This window comes from Drosophila tropicalis, unplaced genomic scaffold (genome assembly GCF_018151085.1).
Source record: "Drosophila tropicalis isolate 14030-0801.00 unplaced genomic scaffold, ASM1815108v1 contig_878, whole genome shotgun sequence".
NCBI lineage: Eukaryota > Metazoa > Arthropoda > Insecta > Diptera > Drosophilidae > Drosophila > Drosophila tropicalis.
The window spans coordinates 5,231,685-5,252,412 of NW_027173374.1; the positions used below are offsets into that span (position 1 = coordinate 5,231,685).

The window sequence follows — 20,728 nt, forward strand, 5'->3', positions numbered from 1 at the left end:
GTAGTAAATAAACATTTTAGACCAGATTTTATAACAAACCTGGTGAAAGTAATAAGGAGCTCCCCTAAAAGTTACCAATCCCATGTACATATATAAGATTATTATCCGAGAAAAAACTAACCAAAACTAATTGCTTGCCTAAAACAATTTGAAATTTTTCATATATTTATGTTGCAATGCATGCTTTAGTTAACTTTTCCATTAATTATATCATATATTGATTCATAGTGTATACTCGGATATTCTCCTCAGTAATGGTTAAACAAACTTTATCGTTTTCAAACTCCAGGTGTACGCTTTGCCTGGGCACCGTCTGGGTAAAGCCATTAGTGGAGAACTTGTGCCTTTCATCCACATAATCCGGATGCGAAAATTCCAAATATACAAATAGTGCCGGATACTTGACAGTGATGCGCAGTGTAAAATTATTCCGATACGGGGATCTAGCAGTGCTGCAATCGATTCCTACCACTTCAATCTGTTTGAAAGTTGGAAAAGTAGGATCAGAATAAAGACATAATCAACAATAGATGTTAATTACCGCCAACTCAGGATCCTTCATGCCCTTTATATTCTTTATAGGTACTGGGTAGAAATAATTGCGAGCGATCAAGTCATTGTCTTTGTCGGCCACAACAATTTCGAAAAAAATCTCTGCCTTTGTGTAGCTCTTATCCAACACCAACTCCATTGGAATGTTTAGATGTTCGATTCCATTTGAACCCTACAATGAAGATTCGCACTATTATCGTCTGTAAATATTAATGGGTTTTTAAAGCATCTTACCAATCCACTAGCTCGGGCAATCTCCTTTTTAAAGAAAATATCTGTCCACGTGTAAGTCTTGAAAGTAACATTGAAGAGCTGAATGTCCAAGTGACTTGCATAATCCTCACGAGTAAGGGTTACATTGAGCTGGTCATTGGCCTCGTCGTACAGTGTTATTACCGATGTGGGTGCCAAGAAATCCTTGGCCCAGTAATAAACCATCTTGTAGTTCCCATAGAAATCAATGCAGGACCAGGTGGGGCCAACCCAAACATCGTTTAGTTGCCACATTAGGGCTCCCATTGTCTGATTACCTGTGCGCAGACTTCGGAATAGTTCCACGGCCGTTTTGGATGTCATGGCTTGGGCTAATTGACTAAAGTATATAAACTCGTCGATATTCTCATCCCAGTTTTGAAGATAGAATGGCAATTGATAGGCAATTAAACGTAATAGAGGTATAAATCCTTTGGGATCATGCTGACGACTTCGAATAAGAGATGCGATATTCTCATTTGACGAACTGACATCGGGACCCAAAGCCCGCTGCCATGTATGGAGCATGGGTAAGCTGGCGTAGCCAACCTCGGAAACAAAACGAGCTCGAGGATAGATATCAGCTCCATAACCATCTTTTTCATCATCCCAAAAGTGAACTAAATAATAGAAAATAAATATGATTTTTGCTAAATATTGACAAAATTAGAAAATATTCAAGCTTACCATCACCATAGTTAGTGCTTTGCGGATCTTTGGCCAGTTCTTTGGCCGATTCTGTGATACCCAAAGAAGGGGTAGATATCATAGGTCCTGGCCGTGGATTGAAGTCATTACGAGAAATAATGCTCAGCTCATGTTTAAGGGTGCCCATGAATAAAATCTTATAGTCATTTTCCAGGCGGGTTGCATTTGCTCCGAATTCAGAGCGATTCTTAACCAAAAACAATTCAATCTCATTATTCAGGACTATCAATGCCAAACTCGGATGATGGGCAATTCTCTGAGCATTTTGGGCTGCCTCCATAGAGGCAGATGCTACAAATTCATCAGAAACTGGATATGCTGCCGCACTAAATGGCATATCCTGCCATATCAATAGTCCATATTCGTCAGCTAAACTATAGAATGTATCCGACTCATATAAGCCGCCGGCCCAGACTCGAATCATATTCATGTTCACCTCACGTGCCGACTTTAGCAAATGTTTTACTAAACATGAAAAATTAAAGTCATTATTCTATTAATCCAATTGTCACTGCCCATCTCGATGTTTACCCGTATCTTCGGTGGTGGAAAGTTCCGGCAAGGTGCTTGCTGGAACATAGTTAGCTCCTTTAATGAAAATGGGATGATCATTTACTCGAAAGAAGAATGTCCGGCCAATGCCTAAATAAATACCAAGGGTTAATATGAAAATGCCGAGCGGAATAAATTTACTCACCGTCTTCGTCCTCCACCAACTCAATTGTACGAAAACCGATCTTAAGTATTTTCTGAGATTCAGTACGAGAACTTAAGATGGGTCCATCTTCGCTGCTGAAGCTGTTCAGCCGAAAAAGAACTGGATAAAGTTTCTGTTGACCATAGCCATTGGGCCACCAGAGAGTAACACGTTCCTAAACGAAAATAATTTACCATTATTTGCAAGATTAAGGAGTTATATGCATATAGCTTACTTGGGGAATTGGTATTTTGAATTCTATGATAGGCGAAGCATAATGAACCTTTTGCTGTATCAGTTTAAATGGTTCGTCCAATAGCTCACTGTTGAAATTAAATTAAAGAGATTTATTGTCCTAGATTTAGTTTATTTCTCTTACCTAATAAAAACTAATAAATTCACATAAAAGTTTTCTGTTACCGGAGTGCTTAGGAAGGCACGGCAATCCATTATCCAATGGGTTTCATTTCGATTGATGGCTACGTCTACATCACGAAGAATAGCCACTGTGTAGTACTCGATGGCCACAGGCTTCCAAATGCCTGATGATAGGGCTGTTGGATTCCATTCGCCACCGAAACTCATTTGCATTTTACGCAACATATTTCGATGGCACTCAACATCTCCTCGGGAACGTGGGCAGCTGACTGGTAACACTCCCTCTAATTCTTCGGCACGAGCATTAGCCTCTTTCAAAGGTGAAAGTATTACGATCTCCAGGGTATTCTGACCTGGACTAGGCCGGAGTAGATGACCCACAGCGAAGGAATAACGCACAAACATGTTATTCGTTTCACCCAAAAGTTCATCATTTAGATACACCTTGGACAAGGTGTCGATGCCATGAAGTGTCAAATTGACCAGACTATCGTCACCCAGCTCATAGCCTTGAAAATTGTGCACTTAATTGAAGACAGAAAATCCGAATATGAAAACATTATCTACTCACTATCAAAGGTCGTTTTATATATCCATGTTTCGTTCGCTATCCAACGCAGGTTAACATCATTGCGGCCATTCAGCAGATCGCCATACAGACCCTTTAGTTCTGTGTAAACACCTGAAGGGATCTTTGATACGTCAATCTGCAATGCTACAAATTCATTTTGCCTCATTATATACGAAGAAAACTGAAAGCAATCGCTCTCAAATCACAGAAATCATAGTCAGTTGCATTTACAACCAATTAATTAGTTTCATTGTATGGTATATCAACAACCATACGTCAATATTGAGTTTCTAATCTTATCATAGACAACAAGCAATGCTAAAATTTGTTTTTGTTTTGTATTTTCGATGGCGAGTCTTGGTCTGGTTGATTTGCCAATGAATCAATCGAAGTAATCCAAGCAATTAGAACTGGAAAAATAAACCCAATGACACATATAAAGAAATTGGTCCACTTACAGGAGCTGGTATTTCTCAGTGTCCACTTGGTCAACTCTTCGACAAGCACAGTTTTTCCATTGATTTCGCGAAGGGTCAAGAAGAGAAGAAAACATTGGCAAAATAATGTGAACATATTTAATTGGTTTTTCAACAATTGATTGCACGATCGATTAACATAATGCTTATAGAAACTCATACACTCTTTGGTTTTAATTAAAATCTTATCACAGTTATTCTGCCGTTCAATAATTTTCTATAGTTAAAAGCACACGTTAACGCACCGGAATCCCATTGAGTACTGAATGCTTGAAGCCATTTGTGGAACCGTTTCACTGATAAACTTATCTCTCTACGGTCTGATTTTGTGGTGATATTGTGGTGAAATCGGTGCGGTATACAGTTTGGATACGGAGTTATAAACGACTAACGGCGTAAACATTGAGAATATAACGAAATCGTTGGACTTCTCGCACAAATAGCTGCACATCAAGATGGTCATAGCCTATGCCTCCGTCAAGGAAGTTGCACTGAAAGCTCTCCGAGTCCTGCCAAACATCCACTTGTACATAAACCACAGATGGATTATTTATTTCAGGAATTTCCTTATTTGATCCAGGGCAATGAAGTTTTAGACTCATATCTGTCTCTACATTATAATCATAGTTGTTGGACTCTTTACAAAATATTTGTGCTGTAGTTTAATAAATCTATATGAAAAATCAGATGTTAAAAATAACGTTATTTATTTTGTCCTCACCACTTAAAGACATTTCTCCCAGTTGACAATTAAAGTGACTGAACTTTGTAAAGTTTTTGAGAAAACATCGACAGAAGTAAACATTTTCTATTAGTAGAAAGGCTAAAACAAAGCTGTTGAACACTTTTCGAGAAGTTCTCATAGTGAAGGTAGAATTTATAATGAACGCTTTTCTATTCCCAGTTCAAGCAATTATAGATCTATTTTGGCTGGTAAAAATCTGCCTTTGTTAACATTTTGTATTCTTATCGTTCAACCATATATAGAATGCGTCATTTAAAGTAGACCAGATTTCAGATAAAATACAAGTACCCAAATGATTTTGTATTTATGTATAACATCTCACAAATTATAGAAAAGTCTTCAGGACTATTTAAAGTGACATATAAAACTTCTGTTGTGAGGGGTTAAGATGAATACTAAGCCTAATCAACACCAGAAAGCAAATACTTAAGAAAGAAGAGAGCTTTATGTTTGAATTATTAAATTTTTTAACGTAAACTTTTCTCAATCATTTTGCATTATATTTTCTTTGGCAGCAGCCAAGACTAACCAGGTTAATGCAATCAATCCTGTCAATCAAGTGTCAGCTTCCCAATGGTGATGGACTAAGTGAATTATATACATATATTTACCTGCAGAATATTAAGAAGCTGGAAGGGATGCGTCTGGTTCAACCCTGCCTTTTGCCATGGTCCTCATTGGCCTATAAAAAGAACTTTTTGCCGGTCTACAAAGGCAGTTGATTGCGGTCCGGGCAGCATGAGTCACAGAAGATGCAATATTTGCGCTTTGGCGCTACCTCTATTCGTATTTGTATTCTACTTCCTAATGGTGGTGCCGACGCCTTGCGAATCCGCCAGCTTGGATGTTGGCAAACAGGAGCAGCAGCTGCAAGATTTGGAAACCAAGATGGAAACTGGAGCTGGACCCTTAGACGGTGATACGTTTGGTATATCAGCGGGACGCTTTGAGAATAGACGCAACCAAAGGTCGATTGGATTTGGTCCCAAATCAATGAAGATCTCACGCTCTCGAATACCAATTGAATTGGATTTTCTTTTGGACAATGATGACGAACGGCTGAAGTCCAAACGTTTCGATGACTATGGACACATGAGATTTGGTAAACGGGGCGGTGGTGAGGATCAGTTCGATGATTATGGGCATATGCGTTTCGGACGGTAAACATTTGGGTGAAAAACTTAGGGGTCCTTGACTAATTTGATTTTGTAAATAGCACATCAACTATCGAGTGTAATTATACTAAATATATACTTATATGTGCAAGCTTGAAATGCTTCTTACATTTAATTATTGTTAAAATAAAAATATGCGCATTCCAAAAAAGGGAAAACTATACACAATTATCTATTAATTTAAACGTTGAACAATTTTTAAAGGTGTATTTGTGTTGGGAGAATATTATATGTACAATTTAAAACCCAGTTTAATCTTTCGGGAGTTCTTCTTAAACTAAAAGCAACAATATAAGATTTTTAAGGTATTAATTAAAGACAATGCAGATTACATTGCTCTATCGCCAGAGAATTAAGATTCAGAAGATGAAGTTTTACTTTATTCCATAAGCCATTTAGCTCTTTCAGCACAAAAGTAGACTACAATTTTGTTACAATGTTAATGTGGCCTTCTGTTAGGTGGTAAGAGATTAATTTGTATTAGTTACTTGTGAAAACGCGAGTTATATAACAATGAGAAATATAAATATCCTTTAAGGAAAATATTTAAAACAAATATCCCTAAATATTTATAAAAGTATTTAAACTAAAAACTCTTTAGTTCTTAAGGAGCAACGTGGCAAGTGCTAACTAGCATCTTTATATGGTCAGTTTGTTTAGTAAGAAATTTATAGATTATGGTGATTATGTGATTGCCTGACTTAAGTTCAGGCTAGTTACTAGTTATAATATTAGAAAACGTCTTATTTTTCTTAAATTAAGTACTTGAACAACTTTAGACTAGCTTCACTTAAGTTGCAACGTCAGGCCCAACTTGAGCAAGAGCCAGGCGACTATTGACGAGACTAGTGTGTCAAGTGCTGGTCACCCTCCCTCCTCTTGCCATCAATTGACCGATCGCATGGAGTAGCAGTTTTGCTGTGTGTCTGTGTGTAAAGAATTCCATTTGTTGACCGGATTGTCCGCATTCCAAAGATTCAATCGAACAGTAACCACACACACAGACACGCAGACATACACTCACACTGTGAAAGATAGTCTACAGAAAGGCACATAAAAGTCCAAATTAACAGCTATAGAGAAAAGTATCTATGAGTTTATCAATAAACAAACGGGCAATCCAAAGCCGCAGCCCATAGTTTGGGCTGCAGTTGCCAAGTCTTTGATTCCACAACCAGTCTCAAGAGAGCCAAAAGTTAATCAAAAGCCAAAAGAGAGCATTGGAAGTAACACAAAATCCACAAAAGCCACACCAATCTACCAATACATACATACATATACAATCATATATAACCCGTATGGGGCTTTGGGCCTAATGCCCACTGTTTTGGGCATTATCGGCGATAACGTCGCGGCGACCTCTTACAGGTGCTTTTAATCGAGGGTTTCATAAGCTCTTTACTTTTTTGAATTACCTGATTTTGTTGTACTTTTTATTGTCACTTTTTGTTCTACATAACAACTGACAAGCCATAAACGTGAGATTTGTTCAAATTGGAAAATGTTTAATCATTTATTTTGCACTTAAACCACAGCAATCCTAATCAACATTTGAATGGCTTAAGTTTTTGTTGTAACTTTCTAGGTTTTTTTTTTCTCAAGATTGTTGAAATTCTGCTCTACATTTACGTAATATAATTGTAAGTGATAATTATATTCAATGACTAATTTATATAAACACTTTTGAAGACTTCGTTGTTGGTTTCTCCTAACAATGACTTTTTTAACCACAAAGAGTCATTCGAGTTAGGTTTTGAAGTACTCAATATTTGGTCAGCGTTTTTTCATTTCAATTATTTTAAGATTTTGTGAAAACAAATCCGGATATCCGGAGAATGGAAGAAATACCACTTTAAACTTTACTTTACAAGCTAGATTCTACGTATATGGGATTTAAATTGACTTATATAATTATAAATTGAAATTCTATTGTTCTGTAGAAACTTATTATTATCAGTTCCATCTTTTTATGACAGACAGAACAGAAGAATTATCAATAACGAAGTAATATTCATATATATATTCACGTCTCAGAAATTATTGGTGATAAGTATTACAAACTCTTGTTTTTTAACTGCTTATACATCTAGAATTCTATTAGATGTTTGGTTTTGCTTTTATACCGAGAAACAGGACTTCTATTCTTATGTAAATTTAAAGAAAACGATTATCATAACTTTTGAAGTATTCAAACTAAGAAAGCCATTAGACTCGAAGTGTTTTTTTTTTTCATAATTAAAAGCCCTATTTTAATACGATTAGGCCACGTTAGCAGCTCTTTTGGAGTCAAATAATGCAAAATGTGTTTTTTTTTACGTTTCTTTGGCAATTCGACTGACTGCTTGACCAGCTGCCCAACATGGTTTCCAAACTGGAAATGGAAAACGATTTCTTATTGCATTTTCCTGTTTTATAAAATGTGGAATTTCCATAGAGCCTGTGTGTGCCGCTGACACACAGAGATGGAGAGACAGAGAGAGAGCCATTCAAAAGGCAATCAGTCGAACTTGGTCTTGTGCGCCACAGGCGTTCGCCAGCATCCAGCAGACAAACCGCTGGCAAAATGATGGTGGAACGCGTTTTTAATTGAAAATATGTACATCTATCTGTATGTCACTATACACTATATGTATGTAAGTAGATATATACATATATGCATGTATATTCATTACGCAATGAACCAACTTCTCAGCTTGAAAACTGGAACTGCCAATTTTTGTGATTTAACGCATTTTTGGAGAACATAAATTTATCATCTATCGACAATTGGGTAACTTAATACATACATACAAATATACATATGTATCCGTGCATGTATTTATTTTATCATGAACTTTTTGACTGAAAGACACAGGTATCAGGCCAATTATAAATTAACCTGCTAACCTGAATTTCACATAAATCTTCACTTCAAGCTAAAGGTGAAGTTCAGACACTGAGATTGCCTTTAAATTGTGATTATCTTTATTTGCCTTTATTTTTGAGCGGCAAGTGAAACTGGAAGTGAAATCGTCAGCCTCTCCCGCATTCGACTCGGCGAAATTCTTGCCAACCTCATCTCATATTCGCGTTAACAAATACATATACGAAAATACCTATATAGGTAAGTATGTATTTCATCTGTTCGCATTGTTGTCAAAAATCTCAAATCTCTCCTCGTCAGGTATCTGTGTTTTTTTGTTGTTTTTGTGTTGTTGTTTGGTTGCTTGCTTGCTTCGGTTGATTTGTGCCGAACCCAAGGTTTTTGTTTACAGATACATACAAAAGCCATATATAAATACATATTTGTGAGACATTCCAATGAAAATAGTCTTCAAGTCACACAGAGAGCATTTCGTATGCAAATCAGACACTTGCATGCGTACAAAACCGAACCCACTATGGAAATTTGCATGCAAAGTGCATGCCAACGGTTTTCAAATGCCTTGCAGACCTGGCCCAAGCCGAAGGCTGTTTGTTGTTTTCCATCTTAGCCATCATCAAGCTTCAGCAACTCCACCCGCAGTGTCAGTCAATCCCACTCGAGTCACATTCTTGAATGTGTGGCATGCATAAGTATCTAAGCACCTAAAAGTGATTTACTATATGCTATACAAAAGAATTACATTTTCGAATTATAGATAATTTCTGTTAACATTTTATTCTTGTTTATGGTACATAATCATTCCATTTTATACGATTATTCATGCTTACAATATTAATTCTACTAACAATTAATTTAGCTCATTTAAAGAACTAATATGGACAGATTGGAATATATATGTATGTATGTGTTTATATCATGTGTAGAGTCAATCGATTTTCTTTTCTTCTAAACATTTTTCACTTTAGAAAGTAAGAATATACATATTTTTGTTTTTTACATTTGTGATTGTGTCTTGAAAAAAAAACACTTGAAAATTCAAATTCTTCATTTCTCATTTTGCCATTTTTTTGTCAGTGTCTAGGTATATTATATTATTCTACATTATGTATTATAATCGGTTAATATATATAAAATATATTAGGTATTTCATATAATCATACGTGAACGCATTGGATTTCATTTCGTTTTGATTGTAAATTGTATATATATTTGTATATACTTAGAGTATAAACCTAGTAAGGCACACATATTCATTGTTATAAGTTGTTTGTTTCATTATCGGATTTCCTATATTCCCTTCAGACCTTTTTTTGCTGGTCCTGCTGCATTCTTCATTCTGTTGCAAGTTCTAATCGCTTGAATCCTTTTCTTCTAATTTGACCAGCATCGCTAAAAGTTTGTGTATATATATATATGTATATAGATAGATAGATTAATGGTGAATGGGAGTATTTTGTCCTGCTTGGTTTTTATCTGCGTGGCTTGCCAAAACTGCTGGAAGGACCAATTGGTCCATAGATGGCATGCGGATGAGGAATTGGATGGGCATGTGGATGCTGTACAGGTCCCGGACCATTCGCCATTGCCATGTGCTTGCGTTGCAGAGTATTCGGTCCCATGGGCCGTTCGCCATCGTTTAGATCGAGACCAGCCACCATTTGAGCAATTTCACGTTCCTTCTTTATGTCCGGCGGGTTGAACTGTAAACTGGCCAGTGAACCATGACTGCGGCTACGATGCTCCTGGCGTATAGAATAGCTGAATGCTCGCTCGTTCAAGTGCCCCTTGCGCTGTGAGAGATTGGATTGGGTGGAAAACAAGCGATTAGCAGTCGAAAGCGATTCCACTGGGGTAATGTTGCTTACCTTATAGATGCCTGTGCCGCCAGGAGAGGGGGATTCGGCACCCGAATTGCCCGAATCATCCAGGCCATTGCCCATGGATGCGGCCATTTTGCGACTGGACATGCCCAGGGGACGCGGCTCTCCGATAACCGATTGGGCCATCGGTGGTGGAGGTACTCCGCCCATGACTTGCTGCTGGTGATAGGCGTAGATTGGTGGTACTATGGGCATGCCAACTGGTACGCCACCTCCTCCATTCTTTTTGTCCTTCTTCTTCTTTTTGCTGGTCGAACGCGACGGCTGCAGCGTGGCATACTGCTGCGGCAACATCACTGGAATCTGCAATGGCGGCATGCCTCCCATATGTGGTGGTGGGCCATGATGCATCATATGATGTTGATGTGGATGCGGTGGCAGATGGTGCCCCATATGACCATTGGATGTGGGCGGACCAGCAGGGAAACCACGATGACTGATGGTATGATAGCGTGACGGATGCGGACCGTGTCCAGCTACAGGACCATAAATAACGCTACTTGGTCCTGGATGTCCTTGTTGCATTCCAGAGCGATGCATTGCTGCCGGATGCATAGGCTTTGGTCTAATTAGTGTTCCAGACAGCGATTGGCTGCCACTCGACTTGGATGACTTTTTGTCCCGCTTATTCTTACGTTCCTCTTTCACGGGCGGCGGTGGCACTTCAATGGGCGTGCTTATTTGTCGGGCACGCAGTGGCCTACCCAGCGTGGAGTTGTTGCCGGAGAATACTTCGTACGGACTCTCGACAGCTCCGATGCTATCCAATTGATCCTGTGAGCCGCTCCATACCTTATGATTCTCATCACCATTATAAAGCGAAACCTCGCCATCATCCACTGTCACATTCAGATCTGCGCTGCTGCCATAAACTATAAAATAATAAACAAATTACTTTTAGTTAGTTATACAACCAAATGGAGAGACATTGATGACAAGAAAACAAAAACAAAATACTAAAACATTGTAAAATTATCATAAAATTATCGTAAAATTTAAACGGCATTCAATTTTAACGATTCCAGTTTCTATTTATATGGCAATTTGAAAGCAAAAATGTTTATACAAATAGAAGGCTGTTTTGTTCATCGTCATAAAGTTAGGGGGAATTTCTTGATCATTTTAAGTATTAGGACTAAGCTTTTAAAATCTCTATCCAAGCCACAAGCGTCTATCATGAAGTTCCTATATTTGTTGGGAAGCAAATCCTGCAGGCTATGAAGTCGACACTTCTACCAAAGTCCCAATCTCCTTGCGTTTTTTGAGATTCTAATTCTGAATGTCATTAAGTCAAATCAAACTTCTTTGCGAGCTGTCCCTATTAATTAGGTGGGAAGAAAGAAAGTCAGCAGTATAGAACCTATTCATTATTGTCGTCCAGTTCTTGGTCAGGTCTGCTGCCCATTCTATTCTCTGGACTGACTGTTGTTTAAGAAATTCATCTCATTATTAATTCTCAGACTTCAAAGTTAACTTGCAATAGTTTTACATGCGATTTTTGGAGAGCTCTGATCTGCCGTGATCAAGTTAATCATCTTTCATTTTAATGATCGAGGTTATGGGATTTAATTTGTTAAGTTTGAATTTCAAATGAATGATGCCTATGAAATTGAGTAAGTGAAGTGTGAATTGATAGCATTTAAGGGAGCATTGTGCGCAAATTGGCTTATTATTTATGTAGTTGTTTAGCATTATGCGGGCTTTCCACTGACCTTCATGGCCAAATGGTTCATTCGTTGTCAGCTATTGAATATCCATTGTGACGGGGTGGTGGTGGTGGAACAGGGCCGAGAGAGAAAGACCTTGGACGCACTTGTCTCACCTTTCGATTGCCGATTCACGCGCGAATTGCGGCAAGAAACAAGGCAATCGCATTCAAATTAACCAAAAAAATACATATGTATGTATACGTCGATATAAATGAAGCGCGTCTAATTCAAAACGGGCCAAGACCGTTGTTGTGGCATGACGACAACAGACGCATTCAAATGAATAAAAGTGGTAGTAGTCAACAATTTGGATCGATTTGACTTTGGCTTTGGCATTTCTTAACCGTTTTCGGGTGATGGTGGTCAGTTGGGCAACAGATATTCCAAACAGATACTCACTAAGGCAGGCAAATGTTGTCGTTGTCGCTGTGTCGCGATTCTATAGCGCATTTGGGCCATGGCGGCAACGGTTTTGTAATAAATAACGGTAATTTAATAACTTGAGCGTGGCTACACCTGCAACTGTTGCCATACCCTCAAACCCGCTACCCACAGACCAAAAGACCAGACCCAGCCAGTCTCGAACCTGATCGTCTGGTCGTCTCCAAACCATATCCAAACGCAGTCCAGCTCAGTTTGGCAGACGACGACAAAACGACGAGTCACTTGGCATTTTTTTTTCATCGGTTTTTCTTTTTTCTCTTCTTCATCTCTTCTGTTGGCCACTTTTGTACTTTAGCTTCTTTTGCCATGCCATAATTTTGTTATTCTTTTTTTCTTTGTAGTTTATTTTTGCGCCATTCTGCCCTCAGTGGCTATTGTGCTATGAGAAATACGTTTCGCTTTGGGGTCTATTGACCCCCAGTCGCGAGACCACAGAGCAATTGGCTGACTTAAGTTGAAAATGAGAGCGAACATTTTTGTGGGAGGGGGGAAAAAAGGGTATTTTTTTTTGTGGCCAACAACTTAAAAATGTTAATTTATGAGAGGCGGTGGCAATTAACTTGGTCTGTTTTTGGTTTTCTTGTGGGAATGTCGACGGCTAACAGACGCCTTGCCCCTTCTCTACCTAATTAGCAAGAAAAACCTGTCGCTTTTCACACACGAGCAAATGTCATTGTTGAAGTTCTTTTAAGCAGATTTTCATCATTTTAGCAACCACTGTCCACTGTGTGTGAGTGTGTGTGTGTGTGTAGGTCTCTCTCCATCTCTCTCTCTTAACGTTAATCTTCCAAAATATCTTCCTACTTTCATTTTTTCCACTTATGGTATCTCAGACAAAATTTAACATCGTTTTGGAAAGTGAATTTTAATGGTGAACGAAATGTAGGTATAGCAGATATTTTTGCTATCTACGACCACAAAGATAAAACGTTTATAAATGTGTAACGAAAACGAAACAATGAAAACGATAAAATGCCATATAAAACTTGAAATGGAAATCTTTAAAATTTAATACTTAAATACTTTTATTATCATTGTGTGTGCAATTTTCTTTCTGTTAGATCTCGAGAAACAATTTCACATTAAGTATACGCACTGTGGTTTCCTAAACAGTTTTTGCGGAAGTTAAACAAATTCCTGTCGATTAACCGTTCATTTGGCTTTCGATATTAAATGCCAAAACAAAATTGCAAAAATTAATTACACTTCCAGTTTTTTTTTAGAGTTTAAGCTAATTTTGCCTGAGCATGAAGTTGATTTTTAATTGTTTCTCTTACCAAGCTTATCGTTGTCGATAATTACACGAAAATGAGCATTATAGAGCAATGAGAGGCAGGGGGGCAAGAAGGAGCAATTGCTCCCTACTTATGTCATAGATGAGAAACGTAAAAGTAAAATTGTTACTCTCACTACTTTAGCAAAAGAAGGAAAGGCAAACAAAAGAGTGTTAGTTGCATTTTGGCAGATGCGCCTAAGTAGCCTCTGGGCATGCGTGCGTGAAAATAGTATTTCCATGTACTAACTAAACTAAAGGGAAGTGGGTTTTAGAGGAAGGGGAATGCCCACTTTTTGGGGCCAGTCAGGCTTTAAGTAACAGCAACATCGACAACAACAACAACTAGTTGACTCTCTTTGAAATATCACGTATCTGAAGCTGGGGCAAAGGCTTACCGTTGGCATTTACTTCTTGCCGAACCCGAATCAATTTTCAAGCCAAACGAAATTCCTCAGACCCGGCGGAAGGGGAGTGTCAGCCAACCAAAAAACAAAAATAAAAAACTGCGCCTTCAACAACCAAAAGCAGCAGCAACAGCCAATCGAACAATGTGGCTTGGAATTTTTGCTTGCAAATTTTCATTGTTGCCTTCGCTCGAACCGGCATTGGTTTGCGACGATGCAACACAAGCGCAGCTGCCAAACATTATCTAGGCCGCGCAAAAATGGAATGCCAGACGAATGAGTAATGGCCAAGTCGAGACAAGACCAAGATATGCGGGGATGTGGACGGTTTTTGTTAAGCGGGAGCTAAGTGTTAAAAGTAAAATTCAATTTAAATGGGGGAAAAGTCTTAATTGGAATGCAGTTAATTATAAGTTTCATATAATTTCCTGGAAGTAAAACCAACAACAGCGGAAGATCATGGTTAAAAAACATTTAACCAGCAGGCAAATTAAAACAAATGAACTGCACAATCAATAACTATGCAAAATGGAAAGATAGAGAGAGAGAGAGAGAGAGAGGAAGAAAGAGATAGGTTAACAGCAAGTGGGTCAAACATGTCTACAAGTTTATGCTGATCGCCATTCATCTGATGGATGGATGAATGCATTTCAAGTGCCATCAACTTGAGTAACTTGTAATCGAGTTACGATCAGATTCAGTTTGTGTGGGGAGTTAACAAAATGTTGCCCGATCACCAGCACCACCAAAAGCACCATCAAAAAACAACAACCACAGCAAGATGTTGCAAGTCAACAAGGCATTTTTTTCGTCCTCCTTCTTTACCCCTGTCAAGAGCTTGTTGCATGCAACCAAGTCATTCAACTGCAACTGGATTTCGGTTAATGGTCCCCCTCTCATTACTTCCTCTCTCTCTCACACACACATACACCATTTTATGCTCGATCTCTTTTCAGCTTCTTTGCATAATAATAATGCAGAGATCGTTTGTCAGATGGATGGAAAACGATGATCGTAATAGCAGCGGCAGCAGCAAAAAATTATGTTGCAGCACTCGCTCTCTCTCTTTCTTTCCCTCTTTCCATGGCCTAACCGTCAACACGTCCACAACGGAAACTGAAGCCAAACCGGCCTATGTTGACCAGCAAGTAAGCCAACCAAACTATTGTTCGATACATACAATTTACATATCTATATTTTGTCATGGTCAAGTGGCCACTTGTCTTAACGATAGAAAAGAAAAGAAAAATCAAACCTCTATCGAAAAATATAATCAGCATGTTATTATTTCAAACTGACCTTTAATAGCATCGGAATGTGAGATACAATTCAATCAAGTTATCATAATATTTTGTAATTTTCAATAATTGAGCTACATGATTTGCTTTTAAATATCACAAAACGTTTTGATATTTTCATATGATTATAGGAAGCGAATGTTTATTATGATTTGCTTATATTTAAAAATAATTTGTAGACTATGATTTTCTGTCTTTGTGCGGTTAAACTTATAGATGTTGATTAAAAGAAAGCATTGACCACGTAAAAGGGGGGAAAAGTTGAGCTTGAGGTGCAAGAAGTTGGCTTCTTCTAAAATTCCATGACAAATTCTTTTTTTATGTCTTTTCTTTAATTTCGCATTCGCTAATTCCAGATTTGTAATCAACGTTGTGCCAAGAAGAATAAATTACCAAAAATTTCATAAAAACTTAATCCTCTTTGTGCATAGTTTGGCAATAAACAGTCCCAAGTCTGTGAAATTTCTTTTCAATTCAAGTTTATCATTTGTCTTTACATATAAAGAGATAGTGTGAGGTGTAATTTTTAACTAGTATTAGAGTTTCTGGCCAAGTGATGATCAAATTTGATGGTTCTTACAGATCATTTATCGCTGCCTTTAAAATAATCATCTTCAGAAGATTGGCCAAAAACGGCCAAGTGTTTGATATTGTTATAAATCTGAACTTAAAAAAACTATGAAAACAATTACTTATTCTAAATTGTCATTCCTGGTTAAAGATCAAGTGTCTTTCAGCTTATGGGTCTTGAGACATGAGACAAATGTAGCTGGAAAGGCAATTTATTTAACGACTTTGATTTTGATTAGCAAATGTTGGAATTTTTACTGTGTTTTTTCTCTTTTTGCCAACCTAGGTATGGGTGTTTGTATGCATGTTTGAGTGCTCTGATTTTCTAGGTCTTGAAAAACAAGTTGCAAGTCTTGTATGACCGCAAAGCCACCTGCAAATTGCTCAAGTCAACAGGCTAACGGATAAGTGTGAGACAAATTTAAGCCGATTCGAAATTTTTTACTCAGTTGATTAACACCCAAATTGGTTTTGGTATTGTGCCAGATCGTATGTTAATTGAATACAAGCGAGGTCACAATCACAATGAAAGACTTTTTTTTCGAATATTCCAGCAGAAAGTACATATCTATTGCAACATTAGTGGACTAAACTATGAATCTAGGACTTTAGTAAATGCATTAAATGTGGCACGCTTTCATGCCATTTAAGTGGCAATTGAAATTAGTTTCTTTAATTAAAATGAATACACACAGACAGTAACCAACGCTTTAATAGTAGAAAAAGTACAATTAACTGACATTCATTCTAAGAGTTTAAAGTGACAAACAGCGTCAGTTGAAATTGTGGCAAGAGCAACCTTAATCTTGACTCGACTGTCGACTGACGACTGGCAGAAGGCAAATTAAAAATGTTAATGAATAGAAAATCTCACACTAAGAGATACAGATACACACATGATCGTGTGTTCCATAAAAGATTTTTATCATATCTGAAATAAAGTTTCACTCACTCACATACAGCTCTCTGCATCTCTCTCACACTCTATCTGTTTGTTTCTTTCTCTTTTGTCTCATTTTCTTTTGCCCTTCTCAGCCCCACCGATTTCACACTTCTCGATATATGAGTAGGTAGGTAGGTAGGTAACTTCCCACCATTGCTACAAGCTGGAATGAAACATGAAAGTGGCAAGACCAGACCCAAATGGAAACCAGTCATAAGAAAATAAACCCTAGCCGAAAATTTTCTCACGCGTTCATCTCGATTTACGTACTCGCTGAGCGCAAATGGATGCCCCCGTGTCCCGGTCTCTGCCCCCGTTTCTGACTCTTATCCAAAGACATCTTCTCGAATCTTTGCGTTGGCGGCACCCAAAGTCCGCGACCGCTAATCTGCACGCGACCACAATTCCCAAGCCATCCAGCCACTTTGCGTCGCGTTCATCAAGTTTTATTCAACTCAATATAACAACAAGCCCATCACGTTGGGCCATGTTGAATCATCATAGACACAAGTGCCTAGTGTATACCTGTGGATGCATGTGCACTTGGAGAAAGGCCGAAGGTGTTCAAAGTGGCCACGGCATTACAAAAAAAACCTGAAAGATTACAAGCAAACACAAGAGACACCCAACTCCAACTGGAGAATGACCAACTGAAGAGGCTGTGTGAGAATTTATCAAGCTAAAGCAAATATTAACATAATAAATTACTGCCAGTAGCATAGATTTCATTAATTAGTTAGTAGTAGACCATTTATTGCAAGTCACTTGATGTCGCTTTGATGAAAATGCAAAACTCTTGACTTTCAACTATCAAGGAAAATTCATTAATCGGTTAGCCATGACAAGTTACAGAAAATGTCTATTCGAGAAGTATCTAACCACCTACTCTATGATTTTTAGATTAGATTAGATCTAATGACTAAGTTTTCCTCAAATTAAATATCTAATCTAAAAAGTTACAGAGTTCTTGGCAAATTTTTGCATAAAAAGTGAATAAAAACGTTGCTACTGATTATCTTGAGTCAAGTGTTTGATTTTATAGATTTTGTGGCTTTTTGCTTTCTACATATAACACCTTTCAATGATGATTGATTTATGCATATGTATAGAAAATGTATAGATATATTATTGGACCATGTATATGTAGATTGGGAAAAAAAATAAGGGAGTGGACCAAGCGCGAAAGCGAAATTCATTTAATTTAAATGCCAAACTAAAGATTGAGTTTATTAACAGTCGACAGAGAGTCGAGAGCGAGATGATAGAAAACACAAAACGCAGCTGCTTTCCTTCTTTCAAGCAATTTACATGGCAATTATCATAACTTTGCTATAGACGAACCACACCACACCAGAGTGAACCACCGACAAAAAAAAACCACGTTTGCCATCCGCTGACTATGGAGAAAGACAAGAAAGTCATAAAAACAGTGAATTTTTGTACTTCTATGCTTCTGTCCCGATCGTTGAAATTTAAATGAGTGGAAAGTGTTTGAAACGCCATGTTTCTCTTTCTCTACGCTGTTTGACCATTTTCTGTGTGATTCGAAGGTCTTCGTCCAACTTTTGCTGTTCCGGCCATCGTTTCGTACTTGGCACTTGCCAGATGTCGGCGGCCCTCACATAAAGTTGTCAATACTAAATGAAATACCTGCCTGAACCCAAAATACCTACTTTAAACAAATGTTCAACCTGAGTTTTCTATTTGTTTTGTTTTGTCTGAGAGTGTGTGTGTGTTCAAGGTGAGGCCTGTTGTTTATTCAGAAAACCTTTAGTGGCCATTTCGAAATATTCGCATTGTATATTAGTTACTTCTTTTAGCCAGTCGTTGAGTTGTGTTTTTGTTATTTGTCACAAGCATCTAATTAGAAGCTAACTGTACCAACGAGAAGCCAAGAGAGTTCTCTTTAGACTTTAGAGATTCAAACTAACTGTAGTTGCTGGGGACAAAATGACGTAAGCTTTGTGTATGGAAAAACAAAAAACTTAGGCAACGAACTTGAACGGAAGAGAGCTACTAAACAACTACACAAATACATACATATATGTATGTGTGTGTGTGTGGGTACTTACAGTTCTTGACGGACGTATAGCCCTCGGCAGCACTGCCCGTACTGCCGCCATTAATGCCCAAGCCAGAGCCATTGTGGACATGTCCATTCGATGTGCGACCCAAACTATTCAATGTGGTGGTGCTGCCGGCTCTCGATCTCCAGCCTCCTTGAGCGGAGAGTGGCAAATGATGACTGCCATTGCCATTGGTCAGGCCAACTGTGGTTAGATCGCCATTCGATTTGCTACCGGCGCCGCTTTTCAATGTGCCATACACACTGCTCCCACCTCCGGCCGTGCTGCTGGTCTCCAACTGGCGGGCATACGAGTTGTCCGCATAGGCATGGAAACAGCATCTGACTAGAGCATTAGCTGCCGCCTCCCGCTTGCAAATGAAGACGTGGCACTCGAGTACCTTGATGCCTGTGGTTCTGCGCAGGATCGCTGCAAATATGGGCGGATGTTGGGCACGCGGCATGCGGGCGAATGGTGAATCCAAGGGTAAGAACTTTGGCTCCGGGTGAGCATTGCCACGTTCGGGTATAAGGACTTGCCGCACGGCGGCGCAATAATGCAGCGATTCGATAGGAAAGAAACGTGTAATCTGTTTCAGATTCTCGTCCACATTCTCCAAAAGGATGCCATTGGACCAGACGCTAAGCCAACTGTCGATACCCTTGGCGCCGACAGCTCCTTCCGATGGATAAAGGCTACGCAATGGTTCCTGTATGCCCTGTAAACCATCCTTACTCTGACGGGGCACAGCGCTGCCCAGATAGAGTACACGACAGCGGCAAATGGGTGTGGAGTCACCCATTCTTGTGGAACAACAATAAAAACAACAACAACACTAGACAGGCGGCTTACGTTACGTAGTAGTAGCTCTCTGTGGTGACGACGACTACGACGACGATGTAGGCGCGCGCGGAACGAGACACCGAACAATGTGGATTTTCTGGTTTGGCTTTCTGTGTTAGCCTCCTCTCAGTCTCTGCGAGAGTGTGTATCCGTATGAATGTGTGTGTGTGTCTGTATCTGTGTGTGTGTGTGTGAGTGAGGTTCTTAAGCCGTTGCGGAGAGAATTTTTTTTCGCTTAGGTAAGCGGATATTTCTTGCCCGCGCACACAAAGGCAATCGCATTCACAGACACATTCACATTCACAAACAGTTCTACAACACCAACAAGGGCACACACACACTCGTCCATATCGTCCATATATCTATGTAGTTAGATACTATATCATCGGTTTGCTATTATTATTTTTTCTGCTTTTTTTTCAACAACATTTAATAATAATTTTTGTTGTTTTCACACTTCACAAGATATTCAAGTGCAACACTCACTTCCGCCTTTAATTTGGATTCTCTGATTCTCAAACACTCTCATACACACACAAACACACACGCAAACAGAGAGACACCAAATGACTTCAGAGGCACCAAAAACACGGTCGTTCAATCAGGTTGAAAAACAAATATGGCGTCATGGAATTCTAAATTTCCAGTTTCCGTTTTACATAATTCACTGCGTAAATGTTGCAAGTTATTTTTAAGAATTGATTGGCAAACGCGTTCAAGATATATATATTTGTATATATATTTTGAGAGATGTAATTTCAGATCGTTTTCTGACACACGATGAACAATTTGTTCGAATAACTTCTGACAAGCGTCCGCTCGAGAGTTGTAAACGCGACGATGTCTCACTGTGGAATGAAAATCGATGAGCGGCG

At 38.7% G+C, this 20,728-nt stretch overlaps 3 protein-coding genes across 3 annotated transcripts; 1 reads left to right on the top strand and 2 right to left on the bottom strand.

The window, feature by feature from the left end:
- Positions 1-130: 130 nt before the first annotated feature.
- LOC137584718 (beta-mannosidase-like) lies at positions 131-3,880 on the bottom strand. The gene is made up of 10 exons (XM_068300251.1): positions 3,617-3,880; positions 3,159-3,302; positions 2,589-3,096; positions 2,445-2,532; positions 2,210-2,384; positions 2,044-2,154; positions 1,492-1,977; positions 787-1,424; positions 542-724; positions 131-478 (listed from the first exon to the last, which is right to left on the bottom strand). Exons 1-10 carry the CDS (start codon positions 3,792-3,794, stop codon positions 206-208), a joined length of 2,784 nt encoding a protein of 927 aa, XP_068156352.1. The 5' UTR covers positions 3,795-3,880; the 3' UTR covers positions 131-205.
- Positions 3,881-5,108: 1,228 nt separating this feature from the next.
- On the top strand, positions 5,109-5,722 carry Dsk (Drosulfakinin). Its single transcript, XM_068300709.1, has one exon. The coding sequence runs from the start codon at positions 5,118-5,120 to the stop codon at positions 5,541-5,543; it is 426 nt and encodes a 141-aa protein (XP_068156810.1). The 5' UTR covers positions 5,109-5,117; the 3' UTR covers positions 5,544-5,722.
- Positions 5,723-9,168: 3,446 nt separating this feature from the next.
- Positions 9,169-20,694, bottom strand: LOC137584267 (uncharacterized). Its single transcript, XM_068299581.1, has 3 exons — positions 19,017-20,694; positions 10,286-11,172; positions 9,169-10,210 (listed from the first exon to the last, which is right to left on the bottom strand). The coding sequence occupies exons 1-3, from the start codon at positions 19,810-19,812 to the stop codon at positions 9,890-9,892; spliced, it is 2,004 nt and encodes a 667-aa protein (XP_068155682.1). The 5' UTR covers positions 19,813-20,694; the 3' UTR covers positions 9,169-9,889.
- Between the last annotated feature and the right edge of the window lie 34 nt (positions 20,695-20,728).